This window comes from Drosophila erecta, unplaced genomic scaffold, assembly GCF_003286155.1.
Source record: "Drosophila erecta strain 14021-0224.00,06,07 unplaced genomic scaffold, DereRS2 tig00000000-arrow-pilon, whole genome shotgun sequence".
NCBI classification, from domain to species: Eukaryota; Metazoa; Arthropoda; class Insecta; order Diptera; family Drosophilidae; genus Drosophila; species Drosophila erecta.
In genome coordinates this window covers 16,849,365-16,872,338 of record NW_020825194.1, presented here as the reverse complement: position 1 = coordinate 16,872,338, position 22,974 = coordinate 16,849,365, and the positions used below count along the sequence as shown (strand labels likewise).

General features: G+C 43.4%; 5 protein-coding genes and 4 non-coding genes across 9 annotated transcripts in view; 8 read left to right on the top strand and 1 right to left on the bottom strand.

Moving 5' to 3' along the window:
• Nucleotides 1-1,634: 1,634 nt before the first annotated feature.
• The window catches only part of LOC6553296 (extracellular sulfatase SULF-1 homolog), a 29,434-nt gene continuing 8,094 nt past the window's right edge, over nt 1,635-22,974 (bottom strand). The window contains exons 2-10 of the mRNA XM_001980130.3: nt 22,855-22,901; nt 5,398-6,274; nt 4,898-5,224; nt 4,180-4,843; nt 3,250-4,112; nt 2,878-3,188; nt 2,609-2,806; nt 2,443-2,545; nt 1,635-2,380 (exon numbers count right to left, since the gene is read on the bottom strand). Of these exons, the coding sequence (XP_001980166.3) occupies nt 2,269-2,380; nt 2,443-2,545; nt 2,609-2,806; nt 2,878-3,188; nt 3,250-4,112; nt 4,180-4,843; nt 4,898-5,224; nt 5,398-6,167 (3,348 nt within the window). The 5' untranslated portion in view covers nt 6,168-6,274; nt 22,855-22,901 and the 3' untranslated portion in view covers nt 1,635-2,268. The remainder of the gene's footprint in view (nt 2,381-2,442; nt 2,546-2,608; nt 2,807-2,877; nt 3,189-3,249; nt 4,113-4,179; nt 4,844-4,897; nt 5,225-5,397; nt 6,275-22,854; nt 22,902-22,974) is intronic.
• Nucleotides 12,322-12,394, top strand: Trnaf-gaa. The gene has a single exon. It is a non-coding gene; the product is annotated as a tRNA-Phe (tRNA).
• Trnav-aac lies at nt 12,633-12,705 on the top strand. Its single transcript has one exon. It is a non-coding gene; the product is annotated as a tRNA-Val (tRNA).
• Trnaf-gaa lies at nt 12,789-12,861 on the top strand. Its single transcript has one exon. It is a non-coding gene; the product is annotated as a tRNA-Phe (tRNA).
• Trnav-aac lies at nt 13,174-13,246 on the top strand. Its single transcript has one exon. It is a non-coding gene; the product is annotated as a tRNA-Val (tRNA).
• Nucleotides 13,314-13,667, top strand: LOC6553301. The gene has a single exon (XM_001980131.3). It carries the CDS (start codon nt 13,315-13,317, stop codon nt 13,600-13,602), a length of 288 nt encoding a protein of 95 aa, XP_001980167.2. The 5' UTR covers nt 13,314; the 3' UTR covers nt 13,603-13,667.
• On the top strand, nt 14,923-16,650 carry LOC6553302 (low-affinity glucose transporter HXT3). The gene is made up of 3 exons (XM_001980132.3): nt 14,923-15,137; nt 15,198-15,370; nt 15,434-16,650. The coding sequence occupies exons 1-3, from the start codon at nt 14,972-14,974 to the stop codon at nt 16,565-16,567; spliced, it is 1,473 nt and encodes a 490-aa protein (XP_001980168.1). The 5' UTR covers nt 14,923-14,971; the 3' UTR covers nt 16,568-16,650.
• LOC6553303 (probable polyol transporter 6) lies at nt 17,063-18,912 on the top strand. Its single transcript, XM_001980133.3, has 4 exons — nt 17,063-17,310; nt 17,379-17,551; nt 17,602-17,820; nt 17,885-18,912. Exons 1-4 carry the CDS (start codon nt 17,124-17,126, stop codon nt 18,794-18,796), a joined length of 1,491 nt encoding a protein of 496 aa, XP_001980169.2. The 5' UTR covers nt 17,063-17,123; the 3' UTR covers nt 18,797-18,912.
• On the top strand, nt 19,384-21,420 carry LOC6553304 (D-xylose-proton symporter-like 1). Its single transcript, XM_001980134.3, has 3 exons — nt 19,384-19,720; nt 20,005-20,177; nt 20,239-21,420. The coding sequence occupies exons 1-3, from the start codon at nt 19,513-19,515 to the stop codon at nt 21,370-21,372; spliced, it is 1,515 nt and encodes a 504-aa protein (XP_001980170.1). The 5' UTR covers nt 19,384-19,512; the 3' UTR covers nt 21,373-21,420.

The window sequence follows — 22,974 nt, the reverse complement described above, 5'->3', positions numbered from 1 at the left end:
GTGTACATATGTCCGGTAGTAGTAGCCTTCATGTGGACTTGTATGTGGTCTCTCTCCATTTATAACACCTACACCAAGTAAGTTTAGAGAGTTTTTTTTGTAAGACGAATATAATGAAATTTATGTTTGTGATTAACTGGTAAAAACAAACAAAAACTACATAAATTACTACAAAATTCCTTAATATTCCGGATGCTTTTAAATTTGTTTACTATAAATCAATAAAGACGATTATTAAACTGGCTTTAATGATCTATTAAGTCGTATGTTCGGTTTCATATTAACTGAAAATCGAAATTGCCCATATTCAGTTGTTGTGGTTACATTTAACAAAATGAAGATACTCTGTTTTAAGTTAATCGATGTGATATATCGATGTGATTGAAAAAGTCATTAACAAATTCCGTATCGATAGGCTTGATTAATAATATATGTCAATACAGCTAATGTATGTTTAATAAAATAATTTGTCTTAATAGTAATTTGATTAGCTTGAGCGCAGAAAAAGCGGTTTATACGTGCTCAGGCATTTGAAATTGGGTTGAATTCAGAAGTTTAAATGCTTTTGAAAAATTTTTAAAATACCTACAATAAAGCGAAATACGTGCCTGGGAATAAAGTTCCACCATCAGATTGCTGCCAGAGTACGACTTTTGGCATTGTGAAATTTCAGCACGATATCTGTACGTTTTCAAATTAGCCCCGCCACTGTTTCTCACCAGACGGACCGCTATCTGTCTGTTTTTTGATAACTGCGATAAGCGCATGTTTTCCGCTCGAGCCAAACTGGCAGCCTAACATCATGCCCCCCACCGATCCCCAAATGTCCGGACTGCAGCGGAAATTAGCGCGTCAAATGTCAAGTGTGAATTTGCCAGGCGGTAAACATACCTGAAAGCCGATGAAAACATCTTGGTGGCTCAATTAGCGCCCTCGAGTGATCTTATTTACATCTGTGCTGTTGCCGATGACGATCTCAAAGATGCTCAGGTTATTGGGAGCTGAACCCCACCCCGCTGTTTCCAACGGAACTCACCTTATCGTTTGCGCATCACGCTCTCTTAGCCCTCGCTAACCGCCTCCATATGTTATCAACTCAATCTCAGCGGAGTGCACATACGGTGAAGTGTGGCAAAATCATGGGGCTAAAGGCTTTGCGGCGAACGGAACCACTAATCTCTAATATTCTTGCCTGATAGGCAATATTATCATTTGAACTCGAGCTCTTGAAACATATATAGCAAAGAAGTGTCGTCAATAAATCATATAAAAAGGTGCTCTGCGATAGCCTAAACCAAAGATGTGAGCAAAAAAATATAACTTATATGTTCTGATTGACGTTCTGATAACCAGTAGTGAGCACCGGGTATTTCCGAAATGGATGTTTTTCGTATTATATGGGTTAGGAGTCGTCTTCTTAGTTGAAAACAGGTTTTTATAAGTTATACCCCTAACTAATAACCAGGCATTTTTCAAGAACTTTCAATGCTTGCAGTAAAATAAAAACATTTTAATTATGCAGTCTTCTTAAAAATTAATTTTTCTTGTATGGAAATATACAAAAGTTATGAGCCAAAAATATAGGTCGTCTCGGCCTAAAAGTATGCTCTCTTTTCCCCAATACACATTCAATATTGCGATAAATGTTAACTCTGCAGTTTTATTAGATCGTTTATTAATAAGTCATTTTATATATTAATCTTGAGTTAATTTGATGACATTTATAACGTGGCAAATACAATATATTTGATCGATTTTAAGCTGGACTGCTACAAAACGTCTTTGGGAATTCGGGTAGGGTACTTAACAATTAGAATGTATCTGTTCGACATAAATATAGTTTTTGTTCGCTAATACACAATAACATTTTCCTGTTAGCATGGGCCAATAAATACAATTTCATTTGGGTTCGATTTAATTTATAAAATCTTTGCTACGTATGCTCAACTAATTTAACTTTTAACCAATTCGCTAAATAATTTATTTAGTTTACGTAAAATTTCGATACTAAAGTTATGTACAAATTAGGTGGCCTAGGAGCTAGTCAAAAATGTAGCTCTAACTATAAATATTGCAAGCCAAATGTAGCAAGGACTGTGCTACAAACTATTTGATAAAAGAAATCTAAGTATTAGAAGATAGATTAAAACACAGTCTTATTTATGTATGAAAACATTAAATGGGGCAAACCAAAAATTAGAAGCAGGCAAGCAAGGTACAGAGGATAGGCATAGATACGTGGGGTGGTTACTAGATCCAACTGTATCTTTAGACCTGGGCTGGGGTCACAGAATGCGTGCGCAAGAATCTGGGGGACTGCTGAAGGGGCATCTGCTTCCAGGGACGCCGTTTCATGTGCGACTGCTGCGAGCCAGTCAATCTGAAACAGTTTGAGGAACTAGATAGACTTGTGTTCTGCTAACTCCGGTCGACATTACCTACCTGTTGTATTTGGATAGTTTTCGCCGCTTTATCGGAGGCAGTGCTTCCATATCCAGCCGTGGGCCTACGAACGCAAAGTTGCCTATGGCTCCCGCGAGAGGAGCTGCAACAAAGAGGAACAGGAAATAACAAAAAATACATCAATTTGTTCAGTTAATAGGCTCACAGTGCTTTCGTTTGTTGTTGCGATGCACTTGATTAATGGGCAGCTGTGGAGTACTGGATCCGCTCTCCAGGTGATTCTGGTGTCGGCGGATGCTGCAGCTGCGTCCCCGACAGCCCTTCAACTGATGTAAAGCATCGTGCATGTGGGACCTCTCTCCAGGCGTAAGGCTTGCTGCGCGGTTTATAGTTTCAAAGCGATCTAATTGGGACGAAAGTAAATCCCCAAATATTATTCCTTTATTTCTGAATTTCTTAATGGTGCCCTCTTACCAATAGTCAGGTTATAGAAGGTGATTAGACCTGTGGTAAACTCGCAGTACAAAAAGTTGTGGGTGCTATTGATGGTCCTTAGGCAGGAGTAGGTGTTATTATTGGCGTTCATACAGAAGCAAAAAGGACTGTCGTTCCAGAGGGGAGCCGTTCGCCAGTGCTGATTGTCGTGCGAGAAACAGTTCATCTTTTCGGACAGACACTCCTTTTCCAGACGAGCCTTCTTAATGCGCTTCCGTTCCTTCTTGCGCTGTCGCTCCTCTTTAAGCTTCCTGCGTGCCTCACGCGCCATTTCCTTAGAGTCCGCATGGCTGGAGGAAAAAAATAATAGGTTAGATTGGTCTTATTATCCAATTTCATTGCTTTACATACTTCTCGCCCACATCAGGTTCGCAATAGCATTCTGCTCGCGGTGTATATCGATGCGACTGTGGCTGCTCTGAAGAGTCGAATACGTTTGCACTTCCATATCCTCGGAATACTTCTTGTTGCCCTACGACGTTGGATTTTGGCGTACTGCTGGTGTCAGTAAAGTAGCTCATGTTGAACTCTGGTCCGGCTCCACTATCCAGCACACTGGGATCAATACGCCGTCGGTTATCATTTCTTCTACCAGCGGCCAAGGCCTGCTTATTGCTTTCCCTCAACTGCTTCTTCATCTCCTTCAGCTTGCCAATCTTGTCCTTTAGAAGCTTGATCAGCATATCAATTTGTGTTCTCGAAGTCCGCCACGTCTTTTCGTCGTCGTATATCACATTCGAGCAGTTCACTTTAGCCGTGAGCGCATCTACAAAGCAGCGATGGCCACCAGATTTGGTGTACTTTTCTCCGCGCTCATATGAGTTGCCACTAGAGTTGGATGCGTGCAGCTCGTGCTCGTTGAATTTAAGCTCCAAGATCTCCAGGGTGCTTTGTATCTGCTGAATGACTTGGGCAATAGTCTCGTTGCTGCTTGTGGGCAAATCACGCTTCCTGCGATGGGTATGATCAACCAGTTGATCGACGACCTGGTGGAGGTCCAACAGCTCCTCCATTTCGTCAGGTAACTCTGTGTGGAACACCTCCCGCTTGTTTCGACGCCTTCCTTGGTCATGATGAGTGCGCTTGTTGACGCGATGCAATGCAGCAGAAGGGGCTCGGATCTTGGTATAGACTACTCCATCAGGAGTGAAACAGGCACAGTTACGTTGATATTGCTTCCGGGGCATCGCAGCCAACTGATGCTCTAACTGGAGCTGAAATAAATTATACATTTCATTATAAGAATGCCTTCCACACAAATTACTTTGCCTCTTCATTTACATGAAATTTGCACTTGTGCTTCCGCCAACGTCCCTCCTCATTGACGCACTTCCATTTTTGTCCAGGTAGACAGTTTTTGAGTAGCGCCGGGTCGGAGCACTCCGAGTTAAGGCGCATCATCTTGGTTATATAGGGAGCCAGTGGAAGATCGTTGTTCTGTTGGAACTCCTGATCAAGCTCTTCATCACCCTCCTCGAAGGCGGCATCGTCGAGGTCATCTTCTTCCAGGGCAGCTGCTGAGCTGTCCATGGCACCATCACCATCTACATCATCCTCTTCGTTGTCCGTTTCCACTTCCTCTTCACCATCCTCCTGCTGCTGAACGGTTGAGCTCATCAATGTGGCGGCGGTGCTGCTGCTCGAAATAATGGTGGTACTTTCGCCCGCTCCTTCGAGGAAATCGTCAAGAAGCGAACTGTTGACCAGTTTCATGTTTCGCCTTTCAATTTGAAGGCGGGCACGAGATTCGGCTATCTGCTCAGCCGTCTCCCTCCTGCCGGAACTCTCAATTAGGAAGCTATCCGGCCAGTTGTCCCGCACAGCGCGATTTCTGCTCAGCAGCAGTGGCAGTATGCTGCGCCCATCCATGTGCTGAGGCGTTGGCACACCACCCATGTCCAGGAAGGTGGGGGCCAGGTCCACATTCAAAACAATCTCATTGACCCTGAAGCAGAAGTTATGATTAGCTTCAAGAAATCTATAAAGTCACATTACTTACACCTTGGAGGCCTGAATCCCTGGGCCACGGATAAGGAACGGCACCCGGACATCAAACTCAAAGGGAAAGCTTTTCCCCTTAATAAGTCCAAACTGACCCAGATGATAACCATGATCGGAAGTGTAAACTATATACGTGTTGTCCAGCTCCCCGAGTTCTTTAAGTTCGTTATATACCCTCTCTACGGCCACGTCTACGCTTTGGAGCGTTTGCAGTCGCTTCGTCATGAGAAGATTGGTAAATCTTTTGTGAACAGGCTGCATGGGCTCGGTGACCCTCAGAATCCATTGCTTGTCTGGATTCGGGGCGTGATCATATGATGGAGTGCTGCAAGTGCAAACTGAATGTTAAAGTCTATTGACAAGAAGAGGGAACGGTATATTCGATTTCCTCGATCATCGGGACTCGGTTAGTTGGAGTACGAGGGAGAGATACAAAGATTTTTTTTTACCGTTTTATTCAAAGAGTATCGGGTATAAATAGGTAAGGTATTTACTTACTGATGGGTGGTCACATTAAAGAAAAGATGACTATACTGAGGAGCCGAATCCTCAGGGCCATGTGGTGCAGGGAAACTCATAGTGAGCAGCACGGGCTTCCGCTGGTTCTGCTGCTTTGAGGAGCGGAGGAAGGCAATGGAGTCATTGGCTATCAGGTCCGGATAGTAGTCCTTAGCGTAGTCAAAGCCGTGCTTAATTTTTTGTCCATTCAGGTTGATGCTGTAGTTGTAGTACTTGGAGTTCATGATCAGTCCTCCCCACTCCCGCCAACCTGGTGGGATATATGATCCATTGTACTTGTTTAGGTACTTTCCGAAATAGCCGGTGCGATAGCCGGCATTTGACAGATATGTGGCATAGGATCGCGTTTCATGAGTGGCCTGCCACTGGGGACTGGAGCAGTTGTCATTGTTGGTGAACACCATGTGGTTGTGCACGTACATCCCGGTCAGCAGAGAGGATCTCGCAGGACAGCACATGGGTGTGGTGGTATAGGCGTGCCGGAATTCGGCTCCACCATCCCTAAGAAGCCGCAGAGTGCGCGGCATGAAGTTTAGGGAGCCCAGTTCCACATCCTGGTCATCGGTCAGAATAAGGATTATGTTTGGTCGTCGCTCACGTCCGGAGTTGGAGTCCCGCGAGAATCTCTTCGCCGAATGGCTGCGTTTGTGGGAATGAGATCCCTGCTCCTTGCTGAAGACATGAAGCACAAAGAGGAGGAGTATTAGACCGCCAATTATAAGGCGTATGCTGGAGTGCTGTGTCATCATTTTAGGTGGGAATGGTGGCTTCAAGTCCCGGGCGCTATTCTAGCGCCTTTGCAGCCGCGCTCAAAAAGCGAGTAATTCACCCAAAAACTGCTTCATGTTTTGGTAACCTGTAAAGAGTATGATAGATTATAACTTTTAACCTCTGCGGCATTAAAGGTGCAACATTTGCTTAACCACAGTGAGGAAATAATTTGGCTTCAGAGTTGTTCTTACCCGTGGTTCAAGCCAACTCAAGCATCTTTTTTGGACCTGATTTTGACTGCCGGTTTTGCAGCTGCTTTGCAATCTGCAGCTGCTTTGCCTGCCTCGAAATTTCATGCCCCAGTTGACCTCTACCCGAGTGCCCTTGGTACCAAATATTTGCCAAGATTGTTTGTCCAAGAGCGGCAAATCAGAGGGATGCACATTTTGTCCACTTATCACCGAATGTCGCTTACTGTCAGGGCTTCCCAACCAACCATCCACCTACCGCTTGGTTTCCGGTAAAGTGTATTTGCGTCCTTGGTTAAATTTATGTGCCACTTGCCGTTAAGTGAAAACTGCATTCGCAGTACCTTCACCCTTATCCTGCGGCAAATATACGGACATTTTCTTGTGCAGTTTATGCCTGCTTGGCAATGAGCTGGCTTTCCAAAATCCAAGCAATCCACCACCCACTCAACCTGCCCATCTAGAAGAACACTTAGTTGTGCGGCGGAAATAAAGAGGTTTACTGGTGCCGTTTAAGTGTGATTTATGTGGTCGCAGTGCCGCTGTTTGTTGCATTGCAAGTTCCACCTAGGGAACTAGGCATCCACTTTAGCTGCTTCTTGAAGATTCGAACACCATGAAAGCTCCAGTGAGTCGAGACCTTCTGCATTCGCCAGGGCACTTAACGCTTTGACTCGACCTTGAGGTGAGCCAAGAGATTCAACAACAATGAAATAAGATCGCTCTTCGAGATAGTCTTAGCTTTCGAGGCTGAGCTTTAAGGTCTGTGACGAACTCTCTGCCAATATCTCCGCTCTCGGCACTACTTAAATCACCATACCATCATAAGTTCAATAAATTTCCAAAATTCACTCAATTTTGTAAGAACTTTAATACACATTTCACTATCCAGTCCCAACGTAACTGTTGCACAACCACAAAAACTTCCTGGAAAAAGTTTTGGGAGTGGAGTTCGAATTTGACATGCTTCGAGAAAAAACCAAACTTCAGTTAAATATGCAACACAAATAAGTCCAACAGAAAATAAAACTGGCAGCAACGTTACGACGCAGCTTGCAACACAAATAGCTGATAGATGGAGATGCCCAACATCCGGCGGTGGATGCAAGATGAATTGGTACATGGATGGCTAGAAGCCAACTCAATGAGCCACTTGAGAGTGGCACAATAGAGAAAGCCTCCCAATCCACCGCCTTCCCAATTGCAAATGCAATATTTTGCCAGGCATTTTATTTATTCATGCTCAATTATGTTTCGTTCTTCCCTTTCCAATCGCAATCGAAATGTAGCAGATTTGCCATCGCAATTGCGGGCCAGCTTGAGTAGAAAGAAAAAACAGAAGGAAAGCCAACTGAAGTGCATCCATTGTGAAAGCAGCTGGAAACCCTCATCCACTTGACTGAAGAAACTTCCTTATTTCTTCAAGGCTGCATTTGGATGGTTTGATGGCTGGCCCATGTGCAGCCCCAAGCAGCCAAGATGGAAACAAGTTTGGGTCAGGCCTGACCCAACAGCTCCGGCCCTAAAAAGGAAACATGTTTCTTTGCAAACAGACCCGGCCGAAAGAGCCCGATTCTCCCGACTCTCGTTCTTTTTGTACGGCATCTTCCTGTCGCCTGCTGACAGACGTCACGCATGCTCAGATCGCATCGGGATGGGGATCGGAGTAGGAGGGAGAGGCAGGGGCAGGGGCAGCCGGTTAGGAGAGGGCGGCCTCTTCGGTCTGGACCACAGGGAACGTGTTCCCGACTTGGCAACACCAGCAATCTTGTCTCACCAAACTCAGCCGAAGGAGTCCAGAGATTGGCGGCATGCAGGGAGGATGAAAGCCAACACGATTTCCTGATTCATTCATGAATTTCATGACTTTGGTCTTGTATCCTTCTCCTTCCCCCGCCTTAATTCCATTTTCTGCAATCTCAAATCGTGCCTGTTGCTAGGTGATCATAAAATTTTATTGCCAACATTTGTAGGCGCAAGTTGATTTGGGAAAAATATCTGTATATATTAAAAAAAAACTGAAAAGTAAGCCCTGCTTAAAAATAGCTAGATGAACAGCTAAAAAAAGTGATTATGTTTGTAAGTGCACACGAATCTTCATATTATTCTAAGCCAGATTTTCCAAATTGTCTTGGCACGGCAAGTCCACTCCAACGAATTTAATTAATTTCGAAACCTCTCTAAGACGTGACAATCCAATTGCATATCAAATAAGGCAAACTCTCTTATCCAGCGTACAAAATGATTACACAGTCGACGTGAAAAGAAGTCGGGCGGGAAACCCAAGGCTGTCAGAAAAGGGAAAGCCATCAGATAAATCTCCAGATGGGACAAGGAAGCTTTCAATTACACATATCTTAGAGTCGATGGGCATTTAAGAGTGTGGAGCTACAGTAGCTGCAGACTCCTGCGTCTTATGAATATGCAAAAAGATAGTGATGTTGACTAATCTGACGGCCAGGCCAGGCAAACAAATTATAAATTCCTCGTTATCAGCCCAGTTCCTGGCAATGACTGCGGATTGGAGCGGCGACTCATTAGCCGGCATGTCAGCGAGACTCAAGTGGGCCAAAGTTGGCGAGTGGGGAAGTCGGGAGTTTGGATTCTAGAGTCTAGAGTCCGCAGACCCGGGCCTGCATATGTGGAGCAGCGGCTGCGTAGGCTGAACCCCTGCCAAGTCCAACTTTGCGCTTAATTATGCAATTAACAAGGCAGCCAGGCGGCTAGGGATTGGGTCTGACATGTGACCAGTTGATGCCTTTTGCCGAGTCAATTTAACGCTTAACTAACTATTTAAAAGCTAACTCAGGCTCGGCTGTCGCGAATGCATGGAGCATGGAGCGTGCAGCATGGAGCAACTCCCACTCGCCACCGATTGCAACAGCAGCAGCGTCTTCGTTACTTGCGGCTTTTCCGGTTCGATTTATGCATATTTAATGGGGACCCCAGAACCTAAACCGAAACGCCTACATTATTTTGTACATCCAAAGTAGGGGCAAGAACGTGTGGCAAGTGTCACTGGAAGGGGGCGTGACAGGGTCGACCTGCGGTAAGCCAATTTGCGTTTTTGGCTTACTCAACTCCGCAAAACCCAAACATGTTGTGACAGTTTTGTAATGGACTTGAAATATTTAAGTCCGCTTTGGCCTGACACTTAAGCAGGTGATTATGAAGGATGCATTAAGGAAAATCATCAAGCTAAAGCGGATGAGTTTATTATTCAGGAAGGTTAAAGTGCTCTTCGAATCTATTTGACAAAGTTAAAATATCATTCAGCACTTTGGACGAAACATTTTGAAATTATGCGCACGCTTTAATCTGTTAAAATAACATTGTCTCGTATGAAAATAAAACTCTGAAAAAGCAAGATAATGTGCAAAGAAAATACAATGTGAATGACTTTGAGGCACGTTCCGAATTCGGTCAGTCAGACGACAAGTGTTAGACGAGGAAGCCAAAAAAATAAACAAAATATATATGCGCATATATATATATATACATATATATATATATATACATATATATATATATATACATATGTATATATATGCGAAAGATCCCAACGGATCGGAGTGGGTTAGGACGGATTTGTTAATGGAAATAAAAACCAAATGTCGTGAGTGAGTGCTTGTAGCGGAACATATTTAAATCGTGTTCCGCCGGCTCAACAATAAATTTCAATGGCAACAAATTGTTTCTGAAATGACTGCAAATAAATCTTTTTGGTTTAGTTGTTGTATGTTTGCATGTCTGTTTGTCATTTTGTCAGAATTATAACAGGGAGAGTGACACCAGCCAAGTGTCGAGATTCACGTTTAGTCCGATTAATGGTTCATTCCCAAGAGGGCAACGAACTGGGAGGGGCTCCGTTTTAAAGGTTTCAATTGGCTTTATGGCATTACAAAATGAATATTTATTCCTTTTTAATAAAGTAGCAGCCAAATTAGTTTTTCACTCAAGCACATGTCCGCAGTTATTTTGTAATGGAATCTCTTGCAATTTGTTTTACACACATTTTAGCAAATTATTTTGCAGCTGCTGCTGGCAGAAAAAAATCATAAAAACAAGAATTTACGCAACTAACTCGATTACAAGTTATGGTTAGAAGGCCCAAGCCACTCAACAAATGCAATTCCAAATTGCTGGCAAAGGTTAAAAGCGATGCAACAAACTCTGTTACTACTAGCATTATTGGTGGGTTGAAAATATCCTACAATTGCTCTATTAAAACGGGGCTGAAACAAGTCCTGTCGTTGTGGTATAAACAAATCAAATCTAATTGTGACCCACTTAGCCATTTTCCACTGCAACACACACACTGCCAGTAAAAAGTCAGCTCACGGCCGTAACTTCACTCGTCCAAATGCATGGCTATTTGGAGTTTTGCACAAGAAATTGTTGCCTGACATTTGCATATAAGAGATACCTTTTGAGGGTAGCGTTTTTCCGCGATGTGCTTAAAAATCGATTTTTACCCCCTGGCTTTCTTATCACAAAATCTAGGTATCAGTTGAAAGACCTACACATGTACCTGCCCAAAATCTTCAGCAAATTAAACAAGCAAACAATAAAAATTTCGCTATCCCTTCACAATTGCTCTAATCTTCCCAGTTCTAATTGCCGTCAAGGTCTGGTCCCAAATGAATAGCACCAAAAATAGAAATTCTAGCGAAAATGTTAAACATTTTCTTGACATATCAAAAGAATGTGTTTTGTTGTCGTCGCCGCTGCCCGCGATTCGCAAATAGTTTTTCAACTGAAAGGCCTCCAGGCCAGCCGGCGATTCTAAAGTGATGGCACACAAAACAACGAATAATTAAAATAATAATAATAATGCGGGGTAAAGAAAAAAAACCGGCTCACCTTGGACCAAATGGACAGTGGTCAAAAACATACAAAATATGAGGCTTGTGGACAGACGATAAATCATAAACAATTTCAGGGCGGGGCGAAGGCGTGGATTCTCTTTCAAAGAATCTGCTTTCAAAAATGTGAATCATTAAAAAAAACGCCAGGATAGCAGCAGCGAACGATGATGAAGACGACGGCTGACTCAGTGGACTCCAACTGGGGCTCAGCTTTCAGCGCCGGGCGTCAAACGGAAGCCGCATTGGTTGCACACTCCCGAAAGCTCCAGCTGAAAGGTGCTCCTCCGTATACATATGTATGTTTAAAATATACATATGTATGTACACATACTATACAGAGGATCAGGTTGTATGCTTTCACCGACACGAGTACGCTGGGAAGTGGCTTTCAAATTTGATTGTAAAATAAAAGAAATGTTACGGCGGAGCCTGTACATTCCTCAGCTTGATTATTTCAGAAAATATAATAAAATAGGTTTCAAACCTAATTTTGTATTGTTAAGAACCAATTTATTATATACATTGAACCCAAAGATATAGATTGAACCCACTGGCCTTGCCAGTTTTTTGCCTTAGTTTTTATTTCCAATCACAATATTATTCCTGAAAGTTTGCCAGAATAATGATCGCATAATAATGTAGCCTTGCCATCGCATACGCCTCGTTGCCATCGTCGCGGTACTAAAATGTATTATTACACTTGTTTGGATTCCCATGTACCAGAACGTCATAAAAATTGAAATTCAAAAAGATATTGAGATAATTATTACACTCTTGTATTCAGCTCATCATAAAGAGAAATTTCCGCTGCTCAAACCCGGCAGCTGCCATAAGTTTTTGTAAAATTGATGTGGACTTTGGGACATGCAAGTGTCAACACACATTTTTGCAACTGTCAGCGCTTGTGACAGGCTAAAAATGCAAAAGTAAAATGAATTTAGATTTATTTGTATGTCTTCATAAATGCGCTTTAAAAATAATTTTCCTGAAAAGGTACTATTAAAGAAGGAACGCTTAAATATATTGGCAAAGTCCGCGAAATTCACAACACAGAAATTCACGCAAAAAATTCGGTGGCCGAAATAGCTCAGTTGGGAGAGCGTTAGACTGAAGATCTAAAGGTCCCCGGTTCAATCCCGGGTTTCGGCAAAATATTATTTTACAATAATATTTTTTTCTCGTGAACAATTGAAATTAAAAATTGTATGCAACTAGATTTTTGTATATTTGTATGTTGTTACTTACTAAATATATTATATAATTACAATTTAGTTTGTTCTGCTCGGGTTTCAAGTCATTTTAAGGTAGGTTGGCCATGCTTGTTCTTAAAATAATATGTAATTCATCAAAATTAAAACTCGAAAGTTTTCAAACAACCCAAGCATAAGTTTCCGTGGTGTAGTGGTTATCACATCCGCCTAACACGCGGAAGGCCCCCGGTTCAATCCCGGGCGGAAACATCATTAAGACTTTCTCCATTCTTTTTTTTAATTTTTATTGAACACTAATTTTATTGATTTTTTGAAAATGGCATTTATCTATTGCCGAAATAGCTCAGTTGGGAGAGCGTTAGACTGAAGATCTAAAGGTCCCCGGTTCAATCCCGGGTTTCGGCAATATTTATTTTTGCACAAATAACTAATTTTAGAAATGCAGAAATCAAAAAAGTAAATATTACATCAAGTTTTGAATCAAGACATCACACAATTGGTAATTATCCAGTTCAAATAAAATAAATTAAACAAAGTAAGTCATTAAAATGTAATTTAAAGATTAAATTACTTTGTTTTCATACGGTAAACACTGAGGACTAAGTCTTTTAATAGTTTCAAAGGCTTGATTGTACAATATGTACGTTATCCGAATCTTATTTAAAATAACTTAAATTATGCTTAAAACCGAAAAGTTGTGAATCAACCCCATCACGTGTTTCCGTGGTGTAGTGGTTATCACATCCGCCTAACACGCGGAAGGCCCCCGGTTCAATCCCGGGCGGAAACATTTTAACATTTTAATGCGTTTGTATTATTTAATATTTAAGTACATATTTTTTGTTAAACATCTGAGTTATGTGTCAATTTGTCGATCCTCTATACTGTTTAAATTGTAAAATTCGTTTGAGGTCTCCCCTGGCAAACCTCCCCAAGATCAGCAACATGCCAACATCTTCGTCCTGGACACGCACCTACCTCAACTGGAAACGAGTGCTGTTGCTCTCGCTGAAGTGCGTATACCTAATGCTGGTGGTGAAGTTCAGCCAGAGGTGCCTGGAGATGGCCTGTAAGAGCCAGTTGGCCCAGAGGCAGACGGAAAAAGCACAAGTGGGATCGCAGAGCCGAGGAGCAGCACTCACTTGATGGTCACATGACGATTTGTAGAAGCTGAGAGGAAGCCGGTGAATAAACAACAGTTGGCGAATGTCTGTGCGCTGTCTTAATACGTTTTTATTAGCCAAGAGATTCGCGTCAGGCTGTCGGCTAGAGTAATTAGACTCCATTAGTGGGCTGGCAGACGTCGTCGCGTTCCACCCGAAAGCAAGCAGCAGTTCAGAAATTTATGCAAAGTGCTTAGGAGCCATGCACCACTCCAGATCTATCTCCATCTACAGCCATAGCCCCAACCCATAGCCATACCCCCACCGCTACCCACACTCATATATCCGTAGCCACATGTTGGCGCTCATAATTTTTACGCCATTAGACAACTTTGTGCATAAACTCATTAAAATGTACTTGAATCCCTCGAAACGAAATGGAGATGGCACTGCTGATGTGCCTGGATCTGGAGATGGGTTGCCTTGCCGAGGCGTTTGGCTAATTTGTCGAGCAGCGTCAAATGACAAGAAAAAGGCAACAGTCTGTCTCCCCGATGCCCCACCACTCGAATCCATGGACATGTGGCGCAATTTGACAGTTTGAGGCGCAACAAGATAGATTGACTCGCAAAGATGCTGGGCTGGACGGACTGACGTTGGGTGTGGATGGAAATGGCAATGTCAGTGCAGACATTACGCAATTTGAGACAACTCAAGCAAACACTCAAGTGCGGCCGCCGCCGGGATGATTATGATTACGATTATTATTTTAAGCCTGATGAGTTGGTCGCTGTCTTGTCCTCTGGAATTATAATGCCAAACATAATGAAAACCATAAACATGCGCTGGAGAGTCATCATGCAACACATGGCTGCATCCATCCAGGTCTTGGATAGCTGGAAAAAAGTCTGGGCCAGCCGTTGTTTCCAAGGAAAGATCAGTGCTTTAAGGGCATACAAAATCAAAGTAAATCCCAAAGCTCTTTTTGTGGAATTTAAATTTTTGTATATAGGTGATCCACACGTGGGAAATAAAAGAAGCACATATTTTATCAGTCAACCTCCTATCAGGATTCCCTTTTTATTGTTAAAGACTTAAAAACCAATAAAGTCCAATGATACAGAAAAACTATTTTTAGTTAACCCCACCGAGCTGGCTACCTGAAAAGTCCCCATTTCACCGATCATGAATCATATTCAAGGTCAAACGACCAATTAAATTGAATAGAATCGAGTAAAATCGATGAAGACACCAGTATCTACAAAACTGATTATAATGTCATTTACTTATCAGCTAGATATCAGTATCGCCAAGTTCGGACCACCTTTTGTCCGATTTAAGCACGATTGTGGGCTTCTAGTGGTCCCCAGTAATGAACGAGCTACCGAACGAAAAATATCGACTTTGTAAGAATGAGTGGTATGCAAACCACAACTACGGGTTCAGTACCCGTACCCCCACGGGAAACCATCATCATTGCCACCGCACCACCGGCTGAGCCCAGAAAACCGGCTGTAACCACTAATAACAGAAGATACTTTACGCGCATCAACAAACAGAATTTTGCCTCCTATACAGGTGAGAAAATGAGACTACATAGTCGAAAAGTAAATGTCTTTATCGACACTCTCCTTCCAGCTTTCTTCTTCCTCATTTATGGTGGCATGGACATGGCCGCTAGCTTGGGCTGGAGTCAACCATACAGCGTCCTCCTGTTTACGGAGTACTCGTACTGCTGGTTTGTAGGTGTCATCATTGGAGCAGTGGCCGCCACTGTCTCCATGAATTTTCTGCCCAAGCTGGTCTACTATGTAAGTTGAAGACGCGCCATTATCAGTATGTAAAGTATATGCTTTTCCCTAAACATTTTTCAGGTTTTTGGAGGTCTGATGCAACTAACTGGCTCCATCATATTCACAGCTGCACCTGCAGACTATTCGGCCTGCCTGGCCGCCCGCTATTTGGCCGGGTTAGGAATTGGCTTCATTACCGTGCCCTTTCTCATTCACAACGCTGAGGTGGCGGCTTGCAACCTTCGAGGAATCCACGGCGCAAAGGAGCAGTGCGCACTAGCCCTGGGAATTTTCTTCCAAGTGATATTTACTACCGAGTGGACTTCAATGATTAACTCAAACCCAAACGTGATCCACGGCATCTTAGGGATCATATTCTCCCTGTGTGGTTTGGCGATGACTGCCCTGGTGATAGAGTCGCCAATCTTCTATCTACGTCGAAATATGGAGAACAGGGCGCGGCAGAGCCAGCAGAAACTTTTGAGTCATAATCCCGATGCCGTTAGTGCAACTCTTGAAGAGGCCAGAAGGTACGTGGCGGAGAGCGACAACCGGACCCTGGGCGAGGAGCTGGTGGCCTCGGTGATGCCCTTCCTGAAAATGCTATTCTTTCGCTGCTTCGTTGCATTCTCCTTCTCTCTGCCGCTGACCATGTCGATCATCTCGAGCACCGCAGTGGCGGATAAAGGCGGCAGTCTTTGGCCAATCTACGTATTTGGTGCTCTCCGCGGGATTGGAGTCATGGTGGCTTTTTTATTCCTGGACACTTTGGGTCGCAAGGTGATATCCTTGGTGGGCCTCCTCGTTATGGCCGGACTAATGCTCGGATTAGCGGGTCTATATGCCAACGTGATCAACTTAATTAGCTTTAACTTAATGACATCAGCCTGCAATATCGGAATGGCCTTCCAGGCATTCGCAGGACTCTTCGTGTGCAGCTCATCAGCATATATGGGCGAGGCCTTCCCCATGCGGGTAAAATCGTTCCTAGTCGGAGTGATTGTCATCATTGAGCAGATCGTCCATATCGTCGTCATTGCCTGCGTGAGCTCAGCGACCATCAAAAATTTCTTCTTCCAGTATTTTTTGGCCGTAGGAATTATCATGCTGGTAGGCATGATCTTCTTAACCGTATCTATGCCGGAGACAAAGAAGATGACGCTGAGGAAGGCTGGCCATCGTTTTCAGAAGTGGTACGACATACAGATGTACTAGGTCTAGGACTCCAGACTCATTATAATTGTTTGCATTTTCATTTGCTTACTAACTAATTTAGGTTAATACAATTAGTTTCATAATAATATAATGATATGTGATAATCATTATAGCATTAGCTTTTAATTGGAATAACAAATACAAAATTCACAGACAAAAATCATCGTTTAGTTTACGCAGTTTTGTAAACATACAAAAACCGAGAAGCTTTCTCTGCAAATGTATACAAATGTCCTGCTATTTAGGAGAACGAATAATTCAATGGAGAAATACTATTAATATTGTATTATTTATGCCACGAAACTGTTTCTGGCTAGACTTTTCAGAAGTTCGTCAAATGAAAAGTCAACATTTTTATCGGGCCTCATTGGGTTTTACTTTTACTGTCGGAACAACGTTATAGTGGCCTTAGACTATATTTAAAAGCTTATAAAATATTGCCCTAATCCCTCAGAAAATGTGAACGGCACTTCAATTGGTTTTTAAACCTCATATAGTTCGCACTTGTCCATCACGGTGAGCGGATCGAACAAAAGGCATCATCCCGAAAAGTTACATGAAAGAAAGAAACATGACTATCGCATACGTTACGACTGGTCCGGATCCTTCTACCACCAAGGACTACGCAGAAGGATACAAACCAAATTCACCTTCTGCGGACCCGCCGATTCAGATGATTTTACCCACCAGCAATCCAGGATCCGTACGGCAAGCCAACAAGCAACTTAACGTGGCCTATGCAGGTGGGTATTGCAAATGAAGCTTGTGCATTTAAAGGATGTTCCTTCTTTTATTAACCTTCCCTTGTCAGTGTTTTTTCTTTATGTCTATGGCGGCATGGACTTTGCTCACAGTGTGGGTTGGAATCAGACCTTAAACACCACGGCCTCGCAAGTTTTTAAATGCAGTTGGTTCATTGGAGTTCTGGCTGGAGCAGCCTTGGCCTCCTTGACCATGACCTTCATGCCAAAGTTGCCTTTTTATGTGAGTTACGCGATTAAAATGTAGATACATGCAATAAGAATATTATGCAGGTTCTTGGAGGTCTAATGCAATTGACTGGATCTATTATATTCACGTGTACACCATTTGACTACGGATGCCTTCTGGCCGCTCGCTACGTGGCTGGAGCAGGAATCGGATTAATCACCGTTCCGTTTCTTATCCATAGTGCCGAAGTGGCGACTGACAACCATCGCGGGGTTAGCGGATCAATGGAGCAGTGTGGTCTGGCCATGGGCATCGCCATCCAGGTTGGTTACTAAATCTTTGGACTTCTTATAAAGAAACGTTTAAAATGTGCCAATAATCTTTCAGGTTATCTATGACACTCAATGGGTGGATGACAAGGAAGCATCCGTTAACGAGGTTCACGGCATAATAGGAGTTGTGTTCTCTATAATTGGTCTCGGAATGACAGCGCTCTCTATTGAATCGCCCATTTACTATTTGCGCCTCAAACAGAAGGAGAAGGCTCGCAAATGCCACGAGAAACTGTTGGGAAGCTTCAACCACTCAGTGGACCAGGAATTCGAGGAGGTTCAGCTATACGTAGCGGAGAGCCAGAAGAGGACGTTTTGCCAGGAACTTTGGAGCTCGGTGGTGCCCTTTGTAAAACTGCTGCTTTACCGCGGATTCGTCGCCTTCTCGTTTTCCCTGCCCCTCTCCGAATCCCTAATCAAGAGTGCTCTCCTGACCGAACGATCTATTTCCTGTTGGCCAGTGACTGTTTGGGGACTGGTGCGTTTGCTAGGAGTCCTTGTGGCCCAAGGGTTCTTGGACAAGTTAGGTCGCAAGGTCCTCTCACTCGTGGGTCTACTCTGCATGGCTATACTGATGCTCTGCATGGCTGTCTCCTATGCAAATCCGGCAAATGTGCTCCTAACCTACTACATGTACCAGGTTTGGAGACTGGGAGTGGCTTTTCAGGCATTCGCAGGACTCTTCGTGTGCAGCTCATCCGTCTATTTGGGCGAGGCCTTTCCCATAAGAGTAAAGCCCTTTCTTGTGGGATACATCATAGGCTTCGAACAAACGATACACATCATCAATATTGTCGGATACAACAAGGGTTTGGAGAATTTCTTCTACCATTACTATTTGTCAGTGGGTATCATTCTCCTTGTTGGTGTGATTTTCGTTGGAATCGTTATTCCAGAAACAAAGAAGATAACACTACGGGAGGCTAACAAGCGATTCCAGCGATTGTTAAACATACGATTTTTCTAGTAATGGGATTATGAACATTAACTCAATAAATATAAAGAAAATCCTTTATTAAATAAAATAAAAACATAAATTTGCAATTTATTTGACTGTTGTAAAACTATTTGAGTAAAAACAGGAAAAAAAAGATGACACAAATTTTATTTGTTTACGAATTGAAATATTTTTGTTAGTACAAGATCGAACAGCACTTGTATCTACACAACGCGTTATTTTTGACATTTGGTAATCAAATCAATGGGATTGATAACACATTTCCAAGTACCTGCAACACGTCATCCAGTTATCCAGTTCTAATGAACTATCTCTGAAGCTCTCTTATTTTTTTGAGGGTATACCCCAAAACGATGGCTCATGCTGAACTTTGTGCCCCAACCGATCCATTAGAACAAGTCAGCCAGGACACCAAAATGGGGTGAGTAACAACATTCGACCCAATGCCCATGAATATTTCTGTGACTTTATCACGAATTATCAAGGCTTATTTCAAATGAATCACGGTCAGCGACAGGCCTACCGTAAAGCGGAGAACGCAAGTATCTACCAGCTGATAAAATATATCAATTGTCAGATATCTTTTTTGCTGATAGCTACTACTTACGCGCAAATATTTCATAAATGCTCGCCCAGTCAGCAAGAGGCCACCAATCCGAACGAATCGATCCAGCTCCTTGCTAGGCAAGGAAAATTTAGACCGCGTTTATTATATAAGGCAGAATATGACGACCACATATGTCACCGCGGGTCCAGTGCCCGTCCAGCAAACCACCTACATCACCACGCGACCCCAGCAAATACAGACCACGTATATCACCAATGGACGCCAACAACATCCACCACCACCCCCTCCACCAACCACGGTGGTCATTACCACCCAATCGAACAGCCGGTGGGCAACCCCTTCTCAAACGCAATCCGGAACAGCAGGTAAGATCAGCAGAACTTTTGTTAGATTTCGATAGTGAACAAAATTCAGAGAAAATACAAAACAAAGGGTATTATTAGCAAGACAATGAGCTTTTAAGTACAATTCGTTAAGTCTATCAAACTGTATTCTATTTAAACATAATGGAGGTGCTTGTAAAGGAGAACAATTTTGTTTCCTAAAAAATGGTTTATTAATTGACGGCTACGGAACCTTGTTTTGAAACTAAGAAGCTTTATAAATGTATGAAGAACTATATTGTGTTTGAAATTCACTTTAAAAACAGCCACCCTTCTCTTCGTGTATGCTGGTATGGATATGGCCCAAGGTCTTGGTTGGAACTTGACTGCCGTTTCCGCCAACACCCTGGAGTTCCAGTACAGTTGGTTTATTGGCGTTATAATCGGAGCTGTGGTGTCCGCCATTACATCAGCATTTTTGCCCAAAATTGTATTTTATGTGAGTGGAAAATGGGAGCCCTAAGAGGATTCCCTAGACTAATATCTATGTTTATCCGCAGGGTCTGGGTGGTGTGATGAACCTAATTGACGCCATCATCTTTGTGAGTGCTCCATATGAGTACGAGTCTATCCTGGCCGCCCGATATGTGGGAGGAGTTGGTATAGGATTAATCACTGTGCCATTCCTAATCCACAGCGCCGAGATCGCTTCGAGTGCTAACAGAGGAACATGCAGTGCATTGGAGCAATATGGTCTGGCACTGGGAGTGGCCATTCAAGTAATCTACGACTCACAGTGGGCTCAAGGATTGGGCATGAGCATCAACCGGGTGCACGGCATCTTCGGAATCGTCTTTACGGCCATTGCGCTGGGAAGCGTAGCCATCACGATCGACTCGCCGATCTTCTATATCCGCCAGAACCAGGAGCAGAAGGCACGTGCAAGTGTGAAGCAGCTAATGGGATCCAACTGGACCCGAGAGGCTGGAGATCGAGCCTACGACGAGGCCAAGCTGTACGTGGTGGAAGGCAGTGCCCAGGGAGTAGGCGAGCAGCTGGGAGATTCCATGATGCCCTTCCTCAAGCTGCTGCTCTTCCGCTGCTTCGTGGCTTTCACCTTCTCGGTGCCACTGTCATTTTCAATACTGACAAGTACGGAGCTGGTGGAGGGCACCCGGTACTCCTGGCCCACGATTATATTCGGAATTTTACGCCTGATCGGTGCCCTGATCACCTTCGCCGTTCTGGACACCGTGGGCCGGAAATTTATCTCTCTGCTTGGACTCTTGTGCATGGCTGGATTAATGCTGGGCATGGCCGGAGTCTACGGGGATTATGCGCACATCTCTGACTATTACTTTATGTGGCAGGTGTGCCGTCTGGGCATGGCATTCCAGTTCTTCGCCGGTTTTTTCATCTGCAGTTCATCCGTTTATCTGGGCGAAGCCTTTCCGATGAGAGTGAAACCCTTCTTGATTGGCCTGATTGTGTGTCTAGAGCAGGTGATCCACATCATTGTGATCGTCAAGTTTGTTCCCAGCGCGGAATTCTTTTACACGTACTTTGTTGCTGTCGGAATTATTATGGTAATAGGCCTCGTGGCTTTTGCCGTTCTAATGCCAGAGACCCGGGGATTGACACTAAGACAGGCAGGCGAACGCTTCCGCCGGGTGCACGATGTCATGGCCTACTAGGTGGCTTCTATTTATTGTTTGTCCAATAAACTGTTGACCTCAAATAACCATTGACTTTGTTTTGTGTTAATAACTGAACAAGTGAATATACTCAAGACAATGTTTAAAAGCTATTATGCTCGTTACTGAGAGAGCAGAGTTTCGTTGAGAAGTATGTAACAGCCAGAAAAAGCGCTCCAACTAGGAAAGGTATAGATAGGTTCAGCTTCTCTGCTTCGCCTAGGATTTAACTTCCGCGTGAAAAGTAAATGCAGTCGGCGGCTGCCTTGCCATTTTTTCTAGACATTGAAACATATTTATGTCTTCTCAAATTTTGTATGCGGTTAATTCTCCCTTCGGTGAGCCACTGGAGACTATTTATATATGCCCTGCGGCTAGCAGACTTTATTTAGAACTTTATTATGGGCTAATTTATGTCTCCGCCAGCTCTGCGCGCTTCTAATCCCCACATGTGTTCCATTTTTGACACTTTGATGGCGCTTTTGTGGTGTTCGCTCGGATGCCGAACATGTTTGTTTAACTTCTCGCCAGCGGTTTATGCGTTTTTAATGCACTTCCTTGGATAAATTTTGTTTCATGCCCAATTAAACACTTGGCCGAAAACAGCAGCTGTAATTTGAATTCTTGAATTGAGCATACTTGGGAACAATGTATTTAGCAGTTGAATTTAGGTAAACCTGATGAATAAATCACTTCAGTGGCCAACAAATTGAGGCTCGAGTGAATTGTGGCAACGTTGCACTCACCACCAGAAACGAAAGTCAGGCACTTACGGCGCCGGTCACAAAGGCCCATCAAGACAACAATACGGCGAATTATATGAATTACAATTCAAATGATCTTACAAGTGACACATCCATCGACAACGGGGAAGCCGAGTTGTAGGGAAAAAGGCCTTTACAGCACAGAAAAATGCGCATAAAAATTGCATTAAAATGCCATACCAGACTCGGAAGCCTAATGAAGGAATGGCAATAAAGGACAATTGCCATCAGCAAGAGCAGCATGTTCCGCAATCAGTGGGAAAAAGCTGGCGATGCCCTTAAATAGACGAAGCAGACCAAGATGGGAATCCATTGGGTGCCCAATCGCATCGACCAAGTGCGTGCAGAAATGTTGCCACATCGCTCGAGTGGCTTTCCGATTCGGCGATTTCCCATGCCCCAAAGTGAATTAAATGCAGACTCGTGATTCTGCACATTAATTACGCGCATCCCCTTACCAACCATTTCACCTCACAACTTCCTGGGGGTGAGAGTTCAAACCGCCAGGCAGTGCATCGAATTTAAAAGCTGCCAGCCAAAATGAACTCAATGGATAAGGCATCCACCAAAATGCGAAGAAACGGATTTTATGGACCGCAGCTTTGGATAATTACCTGCTCAACGGTAAATTGCGTAATTTTTCTTCACTACCCCCTCAGTGAAGAAAAATTGCGCAATTGGTGTAAATTAAGGAATTTATTTTTAGCTTAAAACTCACCCCGGTCTTAAATATTTTTGGATTTCCTTTTGCCTCTGCCAGTATCTCTGCAATCAAGAAACCCGAATTAAAATATTAATACCTTGAAGAGATAGCAAATATTGTAGCAACGAAGGAAAG